General features: G+C 40.9%; 1 protein-coding gene across 2 annotated transcripts in view; it reads left to right on the forward strand.

Moving 5' to 3' along the window:
- The window catches only part of LOC115431566 (unconventional myosin-Ic), a 101,319-nt gene that overhangs the window by 78,697 nt on the left and 5,945 nt on the right, over nucleotides 1-16,677 (forward strand). For both annotated transcript variants that reach the window (XM_030152009.1, XM_030152011.1), the window contains exons 13-27: nucleotides 5,535-5,615; nucleotides 5,765-5,856; nucleotides 5,983-6,077; nucleotides 6,897-6,943; nucleotides 7,027-7,107; nucleotides 7,627-7,732; nucleotides 10,689-10,806; nucleotides 11,753-11,866; nucleotides 11,962-12,038; nucleotides 12,286-12,354; nucleotides 12,482-12,566; nucleotides 12,811-12,970; nucleotides 15,972-16,055; nucleotides 16,151-16,244; nucleotides 16,517-16,572. In XM_030152009.1, the coding sequence (XP_030007869.1) occupies nucleotides 5,535-5,615; nucleotides 5,765-5,856; nucleotides 5,983-6,077; nucleotides 6,897-6,943; nucleotides 7,027-7,107; nucleotides 7,627-7,732; nucleotides 10,689-10,806; nucleotides 11,753-11,866; nucleotides 11,962-12,038; nucleotides 12,286-12,354; nucleotides 12,482-12,566; nucleotides 12,811-12,970; nucleotides 15,972-16,055; nucleotides 16,151-16,244; nucleotides 16,517-16,572 (1,359 nt within the window). The remainder of the gene's footprint in view (nucleotides 1-5,534; nucleotides 5,616-5,764; nucleotides 5,857-5,982; nucleotides 6,078-6,896; nucleotides 6,944-7,026; nucleotides 7,108-7,626; nucleotides 7,733-10,688; nucleotides 10,807-11,752; nucleotides 11,867-11,961; nucleotides 12,039-12,285; nucleotides 12,355-12,481; nucleotides 12,567-12,810; nucleotides 12,971-15,971; nucleotides 16,056-16,150; nucleotides 16,245-16,516; nucleotides 16,573-16,677) is intronic.

A 16,677-nucleotide genomic window follows, 5' to 3' on the forward strand; every position in this document is an offset into this window, starting at 1 on the left:
TCCTGCTCTGTCATGAAAGCTTTTATTTAAAGTAATTTCTAGTAAAACCATCTATATTCAGGAGATGCCTTTCCATGACAATGCTTTATTTAAATGGCTAAAATGCTAAATGATACCACTTAAGGAAATTACATGTCAATATAGCTCTGAAGTCAAATATGATGATTTAATAATGTTCTCCTTAGTTGCACCCCTTTGAATCTTGATTCATTGCATTTATATTGATTTGTTTCACTTTTGTGGAACAAAAGCTTCTTGTGCTGTGTCTGATATAAATGCAGAGAGCAAACAGGTTGTGGGAGAAAGTTGGATTCACCTCTCAAAGAGCCCATTATCATTAGACATCAGGGCCGTGGGCTGTGATTTCTGTAGTATCTGTGGAAATGATGTGACTGCCAGTGCTAACGTGACCTAACTGTGCTGCTCTGTTGCCATGGGGCTCTGAGCTCATGTATGCATTCACATGTAAGTGGGTGAACAGCGTGTCTGAAGGCCAGGATTCCTGAAATTCTTCAGATGACTGAATTAAGAGTCATTAAAAAGTAGGCCTGTACAAAATGATTAAAAAAATGGAAAATGTATAGTAGCATTGTTCAACATCGTGATGATGATGTTAATTTGCAATAACCAAGCAGATACTAAAGTACGCATATTAGCAATAGAGGTCCAACTTCTATTAGATTAGCAATTCTTCTTTGCAACAAAGTTAGTAAGGGTGAGTATTTTACCTTGCTGATATGTTTCAACTACGTCACTTTGTCGCAAACAAAAATTGCTAATCTAATATAAGAAAATGACAAAATGAACATAATCAATCTACTATGAGGCAGACGATTTTGTCTGTGTTGTGGTTTGGGACAATGTCCAGATATGGGAATGGTTCAATATCAACCAGTGTTTCAGAAATGTTGGCCTTCCACCATACAGCCATTTCCCATTTACTTTTAATGGGTGAAATTTCACATGTCTGTAGCAGCAAAACAATTTGCTGAATTCATACCAAATTGGGTTTACATATTGCCAGTGACCCAGAATAGATGTTATTACATTTTGGGAAAAGTAAGTCAAAGTTAACATTTTTTATGAATTTTTAATTTTTTTTTCTTTTTCCATTTACTTATAATGGGCGAAATTTGAAATGTCTATAAAAACATAAATTTTGTTTCAATTTACTCTTGGCACATATATAAAGGCAATTGATATGCTGACATTGGCACATGCACAGACATGATGACATCAGCTGGATCGATGCCAAAATAAGCTACAATACGTGTGAGGGGCGATGTTTGTTGTACCTGGCACCACTTGTTAAAGCTATTTTGTTTCTAAATTATATTTAGCTTTGCACTCTCTTGTGTGACCAGCAGGTGTTTGCATCTCTTTTTTTATCATCACTCTTTTTCTATCCATATTCAATACACTCTGGGTCACATTTGTACTTCAACAACTTGCCTGCAGTCGACAAAGTCAAATTATCTCATCACTAAACCTGAATAAGCCTATGCCAAGTGAATGAAGAAATGAAATTAATCAATTCAAACATGCTTTTATTGAACACATTTGCATTTGAATACCCAGTTAATTAAATCAGACATTCATTTCAAACATTATAACTGTAATAAATGAAAGTGTAATTTCTCCCACTGCTCCCATTGAAATATTTATCTGCTCTTTTTCTCTGTAAATTGCTTTAACTATTTAGCTTTGTTTCATATGCTGCAGTTTTTAACACATCATCTCTAAATATGTTTTCCAAAATAAATTCCTGAAGTGTTGTTAATTCCTTTCGCCACAAGGCCTTCATCAACTGCACTGAAAACTATATTATGTGACTGTGACTGTAACCTCCCTGTTGCCCCTAATTTAACACCAGTTAATCTGAGGGGAGCTGACTGCCTCATCTTATTAGGCAAATAATATAGAAATATGACCTGTGTACATGGTGCACCATCTTATTGGTTGGAAGTCGATGTGTAGCATCCGTAAATAAAATAATGTCTTTTGTTAATCATGATTCAGGCAGTCTGTTAAAGTATGTTATCATGCATGTTTTTAGATGACTTTGATATAAGGGTTTACTCTCATTCATGTCTTAAATTGCTTGTTTTTACTCTAAAAATGTGCTATTGAAACCACTTTAGGCTGTTTGGGGTGGTATTAATCTTCCACTATTACACACTGTTGTCTATAAAGTTGTATTCATTTTGTTTTCAGATATATTCCTCCTTTTATTCCTATTTCTACACATCAGAAATCATCAGTAAAGTATGCTGAGTCCCAGTGTCACTTTATCTATCAAGAATAAATCATCCATCCATCCATCCATCCATTATCCACCGCTTATCCGGGGCCGGGTCGCGGGGCTAACAGTCTAACCAGGGATGCCCAGACTTCCCTCTCCCCAGACACCTCCTCCAGCTCTTCCGGGGGGACCCCGAGGCGTTCCCAGGCCAGCTGAGAGACATAGTCTCTCCAACGTGTCCTGGGTCTTCCCCGAGGTCTCCTCCCAGTGGGACATGCCCGGAACACCTCCCCAGGGAGGCGTCCAGGAGGCATCCGAAATAGATGCCCGAGCCACCTCAGCTGGCCCCTCTCGACGCGGAGGAGCAGTGGCTCTACTCCGAGCTCCTCCCTGGTGACTGAGCTCCTCACCCTATCCCTAAGGGTGCGCCCAGCCACCCTGCGGAGGAAACTCATTTCGACCGCTTGTATCCGGGATCTTGTCCTATCGGTCATGACCCAAAGCTCATGACCATAGGTGAGGGTAGGAACGTAGATTGACCGGTAAATCGAGAACTTCGCCTCTCGGCTCAGCTCCTTCTTCACCACAACCGACCGGTACAGCGACTGCATCACTGCAGACGCTGCACCGATCCGTCTGTCAATCTCACGCTCCATCCTTCCCTCACTCGTGAACAAGACCCCAAGATACTTGAACTCCTCCACTTGGGGCAAAGACTCCCCACCAACCTGGAGAGGGCAAACCACCTTTTTCTGGTCGAGAACCATGGCCTCGGATTTGGAGGTGCTGATCCTCATCCCGCTCACTTCACACTCGGCTGCAAACCCCCCCAGGGCACGCTGAAGGTCCAGGTTCGATGAGGCCAACAGGACAACGTCGTCTGCAAAAAGCAGAGATGAAATCCTGTGGTCCCCAAACCGGACCCCCTCCGGCCCCTGGCTGTGCCTAGAAATTCTGTCCATAAAAATAATGAACAGAACTGGTGACAAAGGGCAGCCCTGCCGGAGACCAACGTGCACCTGGAACAGGTCTGACTTACTGCCGGCAATGCAAACCAGGCTCCTGCTTCGGTCATACAAGGACCGGACTGCCCTCAGCAGAGGGCCCCGGACCCCATACTCCTGAAGCACCCCCCACAGGATACCACGAGGGACATGGTCGAACACCTTCTCCAGATCCACAAAACACATGTGGACTGGTTAGGCGAACTCCCATGAACCCTTGAGCACCCGCTGGAGAGTATAGAGCTGGTCCAGCGTTCCATGACCGGGACGAAAACCGCATTGTTCCTCCTGGATCCGAGGTTCGACTATCGGTTGGATCCTCCTCTCCAGTACCTTGGAATAGACTTTCCCTGGGAGGCTGAGGAGTGTGATCCCCCTATAGTTGGAGCACATCCTCCGGTCCCCCTTCTTAAAAAGGGGGACCACCACCCCGGTCTGCCAATCCAGAGGTACTGTCCCCGACTGCCATGCGATGTTACAGAGACGTGTCAACCAAGACAGTCCCTGCACATCCAGAGACTTAAGGTACTCAGGGCAAATCTCATCCACCCCCTGGTGCCCTGCCACCGAGGAGCTTGCCAACCACCTCGGTGACTTCAGCTTGGGTGATGGACAAGTCCACCTCTGAGACCTCAGCCTCTGCTTCCTCCATGGAAGACGGGGGATTCGGGGGTTCGGGGGTTCGGGGATTGCTCCCACGACAGGCACCGGAGACCTTGCTACCACAGCTCCGAGCAGCCACTTCGACAATGGAGGTGGAGAACATGGTCCACTCGGACTCAATGTCCCCAGCCTCCCCCGGGATCTGGGAGAAGCTCTCCCGGAGGTGGGAGTTGAAGACCGCACTGACATCGGGCTCTGCCAGACGTTCCCAACAGACCCTCACAACACGTTGGGGCCTGCCGAGTCGGTCCGGTTTCCTCCTTCGCCAGCAGATCCAACTCACCACCAGGTGGTGATCGGTTGACAGCTCTGCCCCTCTCTTCACCCGAGTGTCCAAAACACGCGGTCGGAGGTCTGATGATACGACATTGAAGACGATCATCGACCTCCGGCCTAGGGTGTCCTGGTGCCAAGTGCACTTATGGACATCCCTGTGTTCGAACATGGTGTTTGTTATGGACAAACTGTGATTAGCACAGAAGTCCAATAACAAAACACCACTCGGGTTCAGATCAGGGAGGCCGTTCCTCCCCATCACCCCCCTCCAGGTCTCACTGTCGTTGCCCACGTGGGCATTGAAGTCACCCAGGAGAACAATGGAGTCCCCAGTCAGAGCACCATCCAGCACCCCTCCCAGGGACTCCAAGAAGGCCGGGTACTCTGCACTGCTGTTCAGCCCGTAGGCCGAGACAACAGTGAGGCACCTGTCCCCGACCTGAAGGCGCAGGGATGCGACCCGCTCGTTCATCGGGGTGAACTCCAACACATGGCGGCTGAGCTGAGGGGCTATGAGCAAGCCCACACCAGCCCGCCGCCTCTCACCGTGGGCAACGCCAGAGAAATGGAGAGTCCAGCCCCTCTTGAGGGGTTGGGTTCCAGAGCCCAAGCTGTGTGTGGAGGTGAGCCCGACTATATCTAGTCGGTATCTCTCAACCTCCCCCACAAGCTCTGGCTCCTTCCCTCCTAGCGAGGTGACATTCCATGTCCCAAGAGCTAGACTCTGCGTCCAGGGATTGAGTTGTCGGGCTCCCTGCCATCGACTGCCACCCAATCCACATTGCACCCGGCCCCTACGATTACCTTGGTGGGTGGTGAGTCCACCGGAGGGCGGGCCCACGTCGCTCCTTCGGGCTGGGCCCGGCTGGACCCCGTGGGCATAGGCCCGGCCACCAGGCGCTCGCATTCGAGCCCCAACCCCAAGCCTGGCTCCAGGGTGGGGCCCCAGCTGCGCCATACCGGGTGACGTCACTTTCTTCTGATGTTTACTTTTCATAGGGGCTTCTGAACTGCTCTTAGTCTGGCCCGTCACCCAGGACCTGTTTGCCTTGGGAGACCCTACCAGGGGCATAAAGCCCCCGACAACATAGCTCCTGGGATCATTCGGGCACTCAAACTCCCCCACCACGATAAGGTGGCAGTTCAAGGGGGAGAAGAATAAATCACATTGTCACAATCATTTCATGAGAACAGGTAAAAATATTTTATTCCAACTTTATGGGCAACAGTGTATATGAAAGGAAGGAAGAATTAACATTCTTAATATTAAAAATCTGACATGAAATAAGTCAGCTCATTGGCTTTATTTTCCTATGATCTCTAACTTCAGTCATGTTTTTTGTTTCCAGTGGGAGCCTGTGCAGTATTTCAACAACAAAATCATCTGCGATCTGGTGGAGGAGAAATTTAAAGGCATTATCTCGATTCTGGTGAGAAGTTACTTAAAAATGTTTCATAAATCACGTGCAATTTTTTTCACACTATATACACTAAGAAAATGCAGAGTGAAATTAATCATTTGCAATGCTTTCTAGAGGAATAGTGGGTCACCTGCTGCTGTTTGTGTCTTCTAAAACAGGATGAGGAGTGTCTCAGACCTGGAGATGCAAGTGACTTCACCTTCCTGGAGAAGCTGGAGGACACTGTGGGAGGACACCCACACTTTGTCACGTTAGTTTCACTCCCGCTTGTGTTATCTTACAAAATTTCAGACTAATTTGGTTGCTTGCTTTAGTTAGCAGGCTGTGAACTACTTAATATATGTCCAGTCAATTCATTCATTGCTTTTCCTTGCAGTCACAAACTGGCTGATGGAAAGACCCGGAAGGTAATGGGCCGTGATGAGTTCAGACTGCTGCATTACGCTGGAGAGGTCAACTACAATGTCAATGGTATGTGTTTGTGTAGTTGTCAACATGGTCTTTGTTGTTCTTAAATTGTTACAGTAAACAAGTACAAAATGAAAGCAGAGCCAATGTTAGTGTGATCTCTTGGCCCTCATCTCCTCCATGTTTGGTGCTAGAGTGAATGGGGCATAAAGGTCAGGAATGCAACACTGATTTCCAAAGCTAAATACTAAATAGTACTGGTAAAATATAAAAAGAAAATGTGATCTATATTATGTTAGCATAAACAAAACCAATTTCTTTGTCAAAACTATGCCAACTGCACTTTCTGTTGTGTACAGTCACTATTAATTTGAGTTATTTATGTTATATTTAAGTTAAACCAACTAGTAACAGAACGAGTTAAGCAGTTCTGTCTTAATGTGAGAAATCAGCCCAGAAAACACTCTGAACACCCCAGTCAATGTCCAAATGTGTTTGTCTTGGGTTCTCACATATATTTGTCCCATGAATCAATGAAATATTTAGGATTCATGACTATCATCTGGTCAAAAACTATGAGACTTTTAGCAGTATTTTCTTTGACAAAAGTAATGATAAAAAAAAATACTGTCAGATTAATGAATAAAGAAATAACTGTATGAAAGTGATTGGAAAAATAAAGGAAAATGGGATTTCTCTTTAGGAGAATCTCTGAATTGCAGTCAGTTCTGAGACTGATATCACACTTCGTGTATTTTTCTTTTTCTTATTATCTAATTTGATATTATTGAGAAAAAATAAGTAAATATAGAAATATATATGAAAGTGAAACTGGTCAGTGTTTCTTAATAGAAAAATAAACACTCATCTTCTCTTCCTCAGGCTTTTTGGACAAGAACAATGACCTGCTCTTCAGAAACTTGAAAGAGGTCAGTCTATTTTCAGCACAAAATTATATTATATCTATATTATTATGTGATGTGGTCTAATGCTAAATGCCTTGTGTTTGTAGGTTATGTGTATGTCAGAGAACAAGATCTTGACCCAGTGTTTTGACAGAGAGGAACTGAGTGACAAGAAACGCCCTGAAACGGTGAGAAATCTCATTGTTTGCATGTGTTCCATCCTGACTTTTTACTCACTATAAATGATGCTCTCATGCATCCCTAGATGCTTTCCCACAGCCAAACAACCAGTGGTGTGTTTTTCTCTTCTCTGTTGAGTGGGCTGTCTGATGGGGATTCTCTGCTGAGTCCCACTCAGTGAGGAATGCCCTCCCGCGCGCGCGCACACACACACACACACACACATATACACACACACACACACACATATACACACACACACACACACAGGGACACACTTGAACAGTACCGTCACCAGTCCTCCACACTGGGCCCAGTGTTTAGTCTCTACTGGGCTGCCAGTCACATCAGTCACTTCTCTGCTTGCGTTGCTCTTCTTACCTCATCGTAATCATCTCGGGCTTCTTTTTGCATTCACACGCCTCAGTCACTGACGAACTTCCATTCCCATCCTTCTACCTGCCCATCCTCCACCCTCCTTAACCACCTTTTCTTTATTTTCTTGCTCTCTGTGTCTGCCCTTCTAGGCAGCCACCCAGTTCAAGGCAAGTCTGGCGAAACTCATGGAGATCCTCATGTCCAAGGAGCCATCGTACATTCGCTGCATCAAGCCCAATGACTCCAAGCAATCAGGTAAGCAACGTCCTCCTTTTGTACTATATGCAGTAGGAGAAGGTGGATCTTATTTTCTGGTATAGCTTCATCGAGCTGTGACTGGGAATGGAAAGTCTGAAATCAAGGTTGAAACTGGGATTAGACTAACCTGGGACATTTACAAAATGGAAAAAATCACCTTCACTGTTAATCTAGAATTAGAAATATTTGTCAAATATTGGGAAAAATGGGAAAATTATGTGAAACAGCACATGCTAAATGTTACCTTGGTGGTGTAAAAGGAGACTATCTGATTTAATATATCCTTTTTTATTTTTAGGGACCGAGCAGAAAGGTGAGGCCCTCTCACTCACTGAGTGAGAGGCCTTGCCTTGAAGCAAGGCCCTATTGTATTTTGTTCATTTTTATATTATTCAGACACCACTTTAAACTGGATTTTGACCCCCTAAACATGCTCAAAAACTCAACAAACTTTGCACACATGTCAGGTCTGGTAAAAAATTTTTTGATAAAATGTAAAAATTAACCCCATAGGTGCTCTGTAGCACCACCTATGTGAAAAAAAAAAACGGTAACGGCCCTAGTGGCCAGTAGGAATGTCGTAGGGACATGAAACTAATGACAAAATGTTTGTTGGATGAAGCACTACAAATGATACCCTGATGCCCCTGACCTAACTCCAACAGGAAGTTCGCAATATGCCTTTCAAAATAAAATTTCTAAAACTAACTCGTCTGACACCGTTTGTAGTATTGACTTCTAAATAGCACCAAAAGATAGAGTGAACCCTTCTCAAAAAAGTGATCTTGCAACTTTTTCAGAACTGCCTTAGTTTTTTTCTAGAAGCCTGGAAAGTTGTGATGTCTGGAACTCATTTTTCACTTTAGACACACTTTCCCCACATGTTATATATCTATACGTTCAGGGGACTCATCACAGTTCTCACATGCAAAAATTTTTGAGATAGGATATACGGTTATGGATTTATTACAATTTGTTTATTTTTTATACTTTTTCCACTTTAAACTGCCATTTGACTCCCTTAACATGCTCCAAAACTCACCAAAGTTGGCAGACATGTCATGGCTGGTAAAATGTTTTATACAATATCAAAATTAACCCCTTGGGTGCCAAAATGGACTCTGTAGCACCACCTATGTACTAAAAAACACACAAAAACTGCCCTAGCGGCAAGTAGGAATGTCACAGACACATGAAACAAATGCCAAAATGTTGGTCTGATTGAGCCCGACAAATCATACACTGACACCCATGAGCTGTGTGAGTAATGTGACTGATTAGTGTGGTGGATAATGCTTTGTACTGTCACACAGAGGACCAGGGTTCAATCCCCAGGTGGAGCTGACTTTTTTTCCCCCTTCATATTCATAAACAGAGGTTTGTTGCATTTCATTGTGGGTATGTGACAATTTGCACACAAAGGAAAAAGTACACATAGTATGTTTTTTCAAAATAAAAGCCTTATTAAAAATAATAAATAATGACTATTAAATAACTTCTTTTCATTTTTAAGACCAAACGCTCAACTGTTTGTACAATGTTTCTTCATTAAAAATTACTCTTTCTCACAGACACACATGCTCACACAATAGGGTTTTTCCATAATAATAGCCTTAAATGTGGTAAATCATCACTTTTATGCTCAATTATTCATACAATTTCAATTCATTTTTCAAACTGATTCTGTCTCTCACATACTCACACAAACGCACATATGCACAGGAGGGTTTTCAAAATAAAAGTCTCATTTAAAGGTGATGGTGGTCTCAGCAAAGGGTCGCTGGTGTTCTGTAGGGATGTAAGGAGGACGGACACAAAAGGGTGGGAGCTGGTATCAGGACAGAGAGGTGTGAGTGGAGCTGAGGTGTCGACGGTCACGGGAGGCGGAACACCTGGTGTGAGGTCGCGCCCAATGCTGCTTGCAGCTTTAATTTATTTTTATTCTCTATTACTATTGCTCGTAATCTTTCTTTTCTTTTGAATCTTTTACAAAGCTAGATATCTCCATATTTCCATATGTCCAAGAAAATAAATAAATAAATCTGCTTTAATCCCTAAGGAAGTGGGACAGAGACAACCAGAAATGTATTTGCCTCACTATTCCTTGTTTGATGGAGAATGTGTTTTTAAATATGTACACTGTGAGGATTATGTAACAGATTAATGTGACTGGAAGATGTTGTGTCTCTTATGCTTCAATAAAAACAAAACAAAAGAAAAACAAAAAAAGAAAACAAAAAAACAAACTAATGCTACATTCTCCACAGACTGTATCACTCACTGAATAAAGGGGTTGTATATAAAAAAGAAGCTGGGATTAGACAGATTATAAAACTATTTTAAGAATTAACCCTTAAAGTGGTACATTAGACGTCAAGGAACTTCAAGAAGTAATCATGATACAATCAGTTAATAATATTTCTTGTCACTTCTCAGTTTCACTAAGAACTGAATCTATTTTTTTATTGTAAAAATGCTAAACCAGTCATTACATCTACACAGTGCACAAGAACAAAAGTTTGTTTTGTGCAGAAAAAAATTACAACTGAAGCCCTGTGACAGGTCTGAAAGCTTTATTGTCAGCTTTATGCAACAATTCTTATAAAACCAGCAGCTTAACAGCTCCAGTGAGCTAATATTTCCCCAGAAACGTCATGTTAATCTCCCACTTTTGCTAATTCCAACCCAAACAGTTTGTTTGCAGCTGCATTAGTGGCGGCAGCGTAACTCTCCGTGTGGTCGTCAGTATATCGGGTCGGCCTTTGTTTGTCTCCACAGTTCGCCTTTTGTTTGTTTCACACTGTTTCTCTGTCCTTTGTCACTCCTACTCCTGATACTTAGCATTTACTGGTTTTCTCTGGTTCATTTTGTCCAACAGACTTTACATTTCTTTTCTACTGGCTGATCTGACCCTGCTCTCCCCTCCTTGTCCTCCTCCTCCTCCTTTCCACAGGTCGGTTTGATGAGGTGCTGATCCGTCACCAGGTCAAGTATCTGGGTCTGATGGAGAATCTGAGGGTGAGGAGGGCAGGCTTTGCTTACAGACGGCGCTACGAGGTCTTCCTGCAGAGGTGATCAGCTGACTTTGTTTATGTACCTGTAAAGTACACTTAAGTAAGGGAGGGAGAGCTCAAATCCTTTTCCTAAATTCTAAAACCACACTGTGATGGTAGTCAGTTTTGAAGGAGCAGTTCTACATTCAAGACCTTACTTAACAAGTATGCAAGTATTATCCAGCAAAAGGGAATTGAAAATATGAAAATAAAGACGTTACCATGCAGCACAGTGAAATTCTTGTTAATGTTTTACTGTTACACAAATGATGTTTTTGGATTCAATTTACTGCAATTAAGTTTTACTGCAAGCTAAGTTGTATGTCACATTTTACTACCACAGATGTTGCAACACCTTTAAAGAACAGAGCAAAGCATGTAATTCTATAAGATCATCATGACTGTGTTGCTGTTATTCTGTGAGAACCACATATTTCTTAAAAGGGGCCTTCTCATGTCATTAAAAAAAGAAATAGGCCTGTTTTCAGCTTTGTGAATTAATAATTTCTAGCTAAACCAAGAGTGTTTGAAGGAGTTTATTTAGTTTAAGAAGGAGGAGGATTTAAAACTCAAACCATTAAGGATTATTTCATCCTTCAAACACACAAAATATAGACATTTGGAGAGTGTAGTTTATGTTGGACAAGAAGGGGATGAAAAATGTAAACATGCCATAAAAAATAATGTAAAAGTAGAAATGTAAAGTTGCTTAAAAGGGAAAAACTCAAATATTTCCAAAAGTACAGTATTGTATTATAAGTATATAAGTAAAAGTTCTGTTGCAGTCCACCCCTGATACTGGTCCAGAACAACTAAAATAACTTAGTCACATTTCTTTTTCTTTACTTGCTGTGTACTGTTGTCCATTCTTAATGCAAGGTGTTGCACAGGACTATAAATCAGCCATGGAGCTGATTTACATTCACTAGTTCTGTCCCTCACATGTGTTTTGGGGTTCTTTTAGGTACAAGTCCCTGTGTCCAGACACATGGCCTAACTGGCAGGGCAAACTGGCTGATGGAGTGGCCATCCTGGTCAAACACCTGGGATACAAGCCTGAGGAGTACAAACTGGGCAGGTCAGCTACCAACATAGACCTACACTGAAAAACAGAAAAACACTTCCTTTTTGCCTTTTCATGACACTAAACTACATGTGATTCAATTTTTTCAGATCAAAAATCTTCATCCGTTTTCCAAAGACCCTGTTTGCTACTGAGGATGCATTAGAGACCAGGAAACACAGTCTTGGTGAGAGCTCATGGCACAGCAAAGCCTGCAAAATAATGTGTCTGTTGTTTCATTTGTTTATTGTTCTCCCAAATGATCAATTAATTGTCTATGAAGTCAGATAAATGTGACATTCACAAGTTTGTGGTGTTTGGACCATTAAATAAACTACAATATTCAGATATTCTGATGAAGCTGGAATCAGGAAGTTAAATCACTCAAACTGATTACCAATTATTGTTATTTTTCTTCTTCTCTTTCCATGAAGCTACCAAGCTCCAGGCAGGATGGCGGGGCTACAGCCAAAGGTCCAAATTCCAAAAACTCAAAACTGCAGGTGAGAACATTTTTACCCCTCTTTTCATTGACTGTTATAAAGTATCTCTAGACAGTCTGCAGACTCTCATTAGCCTTTATGATTTTAAATGTTTGCGATTCATCATGTTTGTGATGTCCTATATCAGCTATCGCCATCCAGGCCTGGTGGAGAGGTATCTTGGCCAGGAGGAGAGCCCAGCGCAGGCGAGAGGCTGCTGATACTATCCGCAGGTATGACTGTGTACTCTGTGAAGAACAAACCTGATCCACAAACTGTGTCCTCAAATAAGGACTCTATGCAGAGATAACCTGCATTCAGACAACTTAACCTGAGCATCTTATCATTAAAGCAAAGACATTTGACTGAAATTTAATATCAAAGCTTATGTTTTATTAGAAAGACATTGTGGTGTTGTGCTGATTGTGAAACTTTTAAATCTGTGTCTAAGCTATTCTACATATTCTCCCAACTCAGGTTCATCAAGGGCTTCATCTACCGCCATAAGGAACGCTGTCCAGAGAATGAGTATTTCCTGGATTATGTGCGCTACTCGTTCCTTATGAAGCTGCACAGGAATCTGCCAAAGAATGTACTGGACAAGAGCTGGCCAACTCCACCAGCTGCACTTGTTGAGGTGGGAAATCAACTCAATTATGTGCATATAAATTATAATTTGATCAGGGGTAAAGGGTTGTGACCATTATAACATACAGCTTCAGAAGAAAATGAAGAAACCAGTCCAAATTACCAATGAAAACCTTTTCGGTGGGATTAAGAGGAAGACAGATGTCACAGGCCATCAAAAATGCCATCTTTTGTTTTAGCATCAGGAGTGGTATAAAGCATAAAGCAGCAATGGGAAAAACTGATGGAGAACATAGCAATTCACATGAATGAGCTATCATTGAAAATCAGTTTTATATCTGTAAATACAGATGGGTACTGTACCTTAGTACTAAATGGGCCCAGGGGCAAAATTATTACAGAACAGAGTATCAATGAAATCAGACATTATTCATTTTTCCTAACAGTACTGGAGAAATAAAAATAGAAAAGTTGTAATTTTTATCAAGTCTGTCTCTAAGACATTCATCTGTGATGCATTTTTGTGATTTTCAGCCCAGATGAGACCTGGGTTTGGGTCTCTGTGGGGTAGGTCTTTCTGTTACTGCATTTTCGAGCCGCTCAAACACACAGACATCTTATAGACATTGGCTGGTGTACACCAAGAACTACAGGGGCAAGTGGACGCTTCACTCAAGGGCACAGAGCAACAAGTGTTTTTACATATTCAGACAAAAACATGGGTGATCGTCGCAAAACCTGGCAAAAGTCTGTCAAGTACGGGCAGAGAAATGCACAAGTGGATGTTTAGCTCATAGTTGATCTATCTGTTCTTATTCTGTTATGTACTTATACGCTCATAGCCTGGAACCAAATATGAACAGGAGTTAATGATTTAAAGTGACTGGTATTGTTTTACTGAGATGTGAAATGGTCAGAGCAACATCTGATCTGTTCATAGATTCAGAGCAGGTGGATTTAGAAATCTGGAGGCTACAGAAAAATACCACACTGTCAAAATACTGACAGTCCTGCATTCAGTTTTATCCTTATGAATGATTAATGGAAGACAATTTTCTTCCGCTGTAAATAACTACATGTATTTGTTTCACACCACCAAAAATCTAAATCTGTGATGGTGATTAGTTCAAAACAATGCTTTTGCACTTTCCTAATAAAAATGCAAATTAATGTGGATTAATATCAAATATTAATCATATGAACTGTATAAGCCTAAGAAAAAAATAATACAGAATAATTAAAAAAAAAAAAAAAACTACTCATACTTTAAACTGTAGCCCTTACCTAAAAAAAGGAACTGATAGGAATACCGAAGAAGCACAAGATCAATAAGCAGTATCAACAGGAGTAGCTGTATTGATAAAACCTTAACGATACCCATCCGTACCAACAAATATTGATTACTGGACTCCTCTTGAGTAATTGCATAGTTTGGTTAAAGAATATCAGGCATGTTGCATTTACTTGTCTGTGGATTGGTGGGAATGATGTCATTATCTCTTTACCACCACCTTATTGTATATATTGTCTGTGTACATTATCTGTATGTGCATACGGCACCAATCATATTGCTTTTCATCCTGGTAGAGGGGTTTCTCCTTTCTGCCTCCTTCTGAAATTTTTTCCTTATTTCCTTTTTTAATTGTTTTTTTTTCATTAGTAGTTTTCTTGTAGATATTCCATTTCAAAGTCAATGTCGTTGAAATGAACTTGAAAAAAACACAGAATTGGACCCACTTACTATATGTACTGGTTAGCTGATAAAATGGTTTTCAGACATGAGTAGTGAAAACTGTCTCCATTTTCATTTTTTTTATAGACCTTCATTTAATTCAAGGAGATTTACAAAGCATTACAAAACTCTTGCCCTAAACCCACCCCACACAAATATACCCATCTATACTTAATAACTGTATACATATTTACGCACATGTATATTTATGTACACCCACTCATAAAAATATACATACAATTGCCCATGTTCCCAATAGTGAATAAAAAATTAAATATCTCTATATACACTTATACACATATAAATATGCACAAACACATATGTTTACAATAGCAAATACATATACACATACATCAACACGCATACACATATATGTATATATATACACATACAAACATACACACATGCATACATACACATGGTTTTTTTCCCTCTTCTTTTATTCTATCTGAGAAAAAGACTGAGAAGTATATAATATTCCATGAGTGTCTGTAATCTGTCCAATGTTCTTCTTCTATGTAATTCGGTCAGAATGTGTTTGACCACTGTGTCACTGTCTATAAGATTCTGATTAATGATCATTACACTTCTTGTTTTCCAAAGTTTTACCGAAACAGTGCAAATTATTAACTGGAAGAGTCTTTGTTTATTTGATGGCATTTTTTCTTCTAGGAGTCCATACATGACAGAATGGTAATTGATTGAGCAACTCTACCCAATGTTTTAAAAAAAAAAAAAAAAAAATCCAAACAGCTTTGGCTCTGTAATAGTCAATGAAGATGTGTTCCTGGGTTTCATCCTCTCTGCAGTTTATCACTGGTCATGTTTTGATTGTTACGTAACAACTCCAGGAAACCAAGGCTCTGGCTGGCAGCCTGCTCAGAGATGAGCCGACGGATGTCTTTATACTTTTCAGAGATTGATTTATCCTGTCTTTTTCTCATTTATCCAGTCTTTTTCTCATTGTTGTTCACATGTTTATAATCAATCAAACCACCATAGTTAAAATCACTTATACATTTGTAGATCTCTTTTGAAGTCCCCCTCACCCAATCAATGTTTAAGTGTTTATACGTTTCCTTAATGTCGCCATACAAGATTTATAATATGGACCTTTCCTTGCCTTGCCCTTTTTTCTCCCAGGTGGACAGGTCATCAATCCTTGACCTTTCTTGAGATACCTATAAATGCATTCTTGATATTAATTCTTAATAATTTTTAGTTTTGAAGCCAAGGTTTAGTGCTCCAAGTCCACCAAGTTCCTTACTTTTAAACAATAATAATCTTTTAGTGACCTCTTTGGTGTCTCCATTTTTAGGCATCAGAACATTTGCGGAAGCTGTGCATGCAGAACATGGTGTGGAACTACTGCAAGAAAATCAGTCCTGAGTGGAAACATCAGGTGACTATACAGTAGTCCTCCATCACCACATTGGACATCTTTCGTCACGTGTCTAGTTTTCAGTTATTTCACTGTTGTCATTTCTCTGTTTGCAGTTGGAGCAAAAGATGATTGCTAGTGAGATCTTCAAGGACAAGAAGGACAACTACCCACAGAGTGTGTCCAAGCTGTTTGTCAGCACAAGACTCAGTAAGTCTCAGATGCTTTTTCTATATGCAGGGTTTCTACAGGTCGTAATCAGAATATTAGACTTTAGAAGTTTCGCGTGAATACATTCATTTCCTTTTAGTATTTTTAAACTCCTTCATATTCTTCTTAGGTTTTATCTAGTATGGATGCAAAATAAGTCTTACATAATATTCTTAATGGGTTTTCACAGGTCTTAAAAAACATGCAGACATGCTGATATTGTTTTATATTCAAGATTTTAAGATATGACCATGAAACTTGTGTTTTTACAGATGGAGAGGACATTAACCCCAAAGTGCTTCAGGCTCTGGGCAGCGAGAAGATGAAGGTTAGTAGAGTTTGATGTAAATGTGTCTGTGACAGCCTTCATCAGGACGGTTTAGCTAGAGTTGAATTGATTGATCAATTTGAATCAATTTTTAAAAAAAAAAAT

This window comes from Sphaeramia orbicularis, chromosome 13 (assembly GCF_902148855.1).
Source record: "Sphaeramia orbicularis chromosome 13, fSphaOr1.1, whole genome shotgun sequence".
In the NCBI taxonomy this organism is placed as follows: Eukaryota; Metazoa; Chordata; class Actinopteri; order Kurtiformes; family Apogonidae; genus Sphaeramia; species Sphaeramia orbicularis.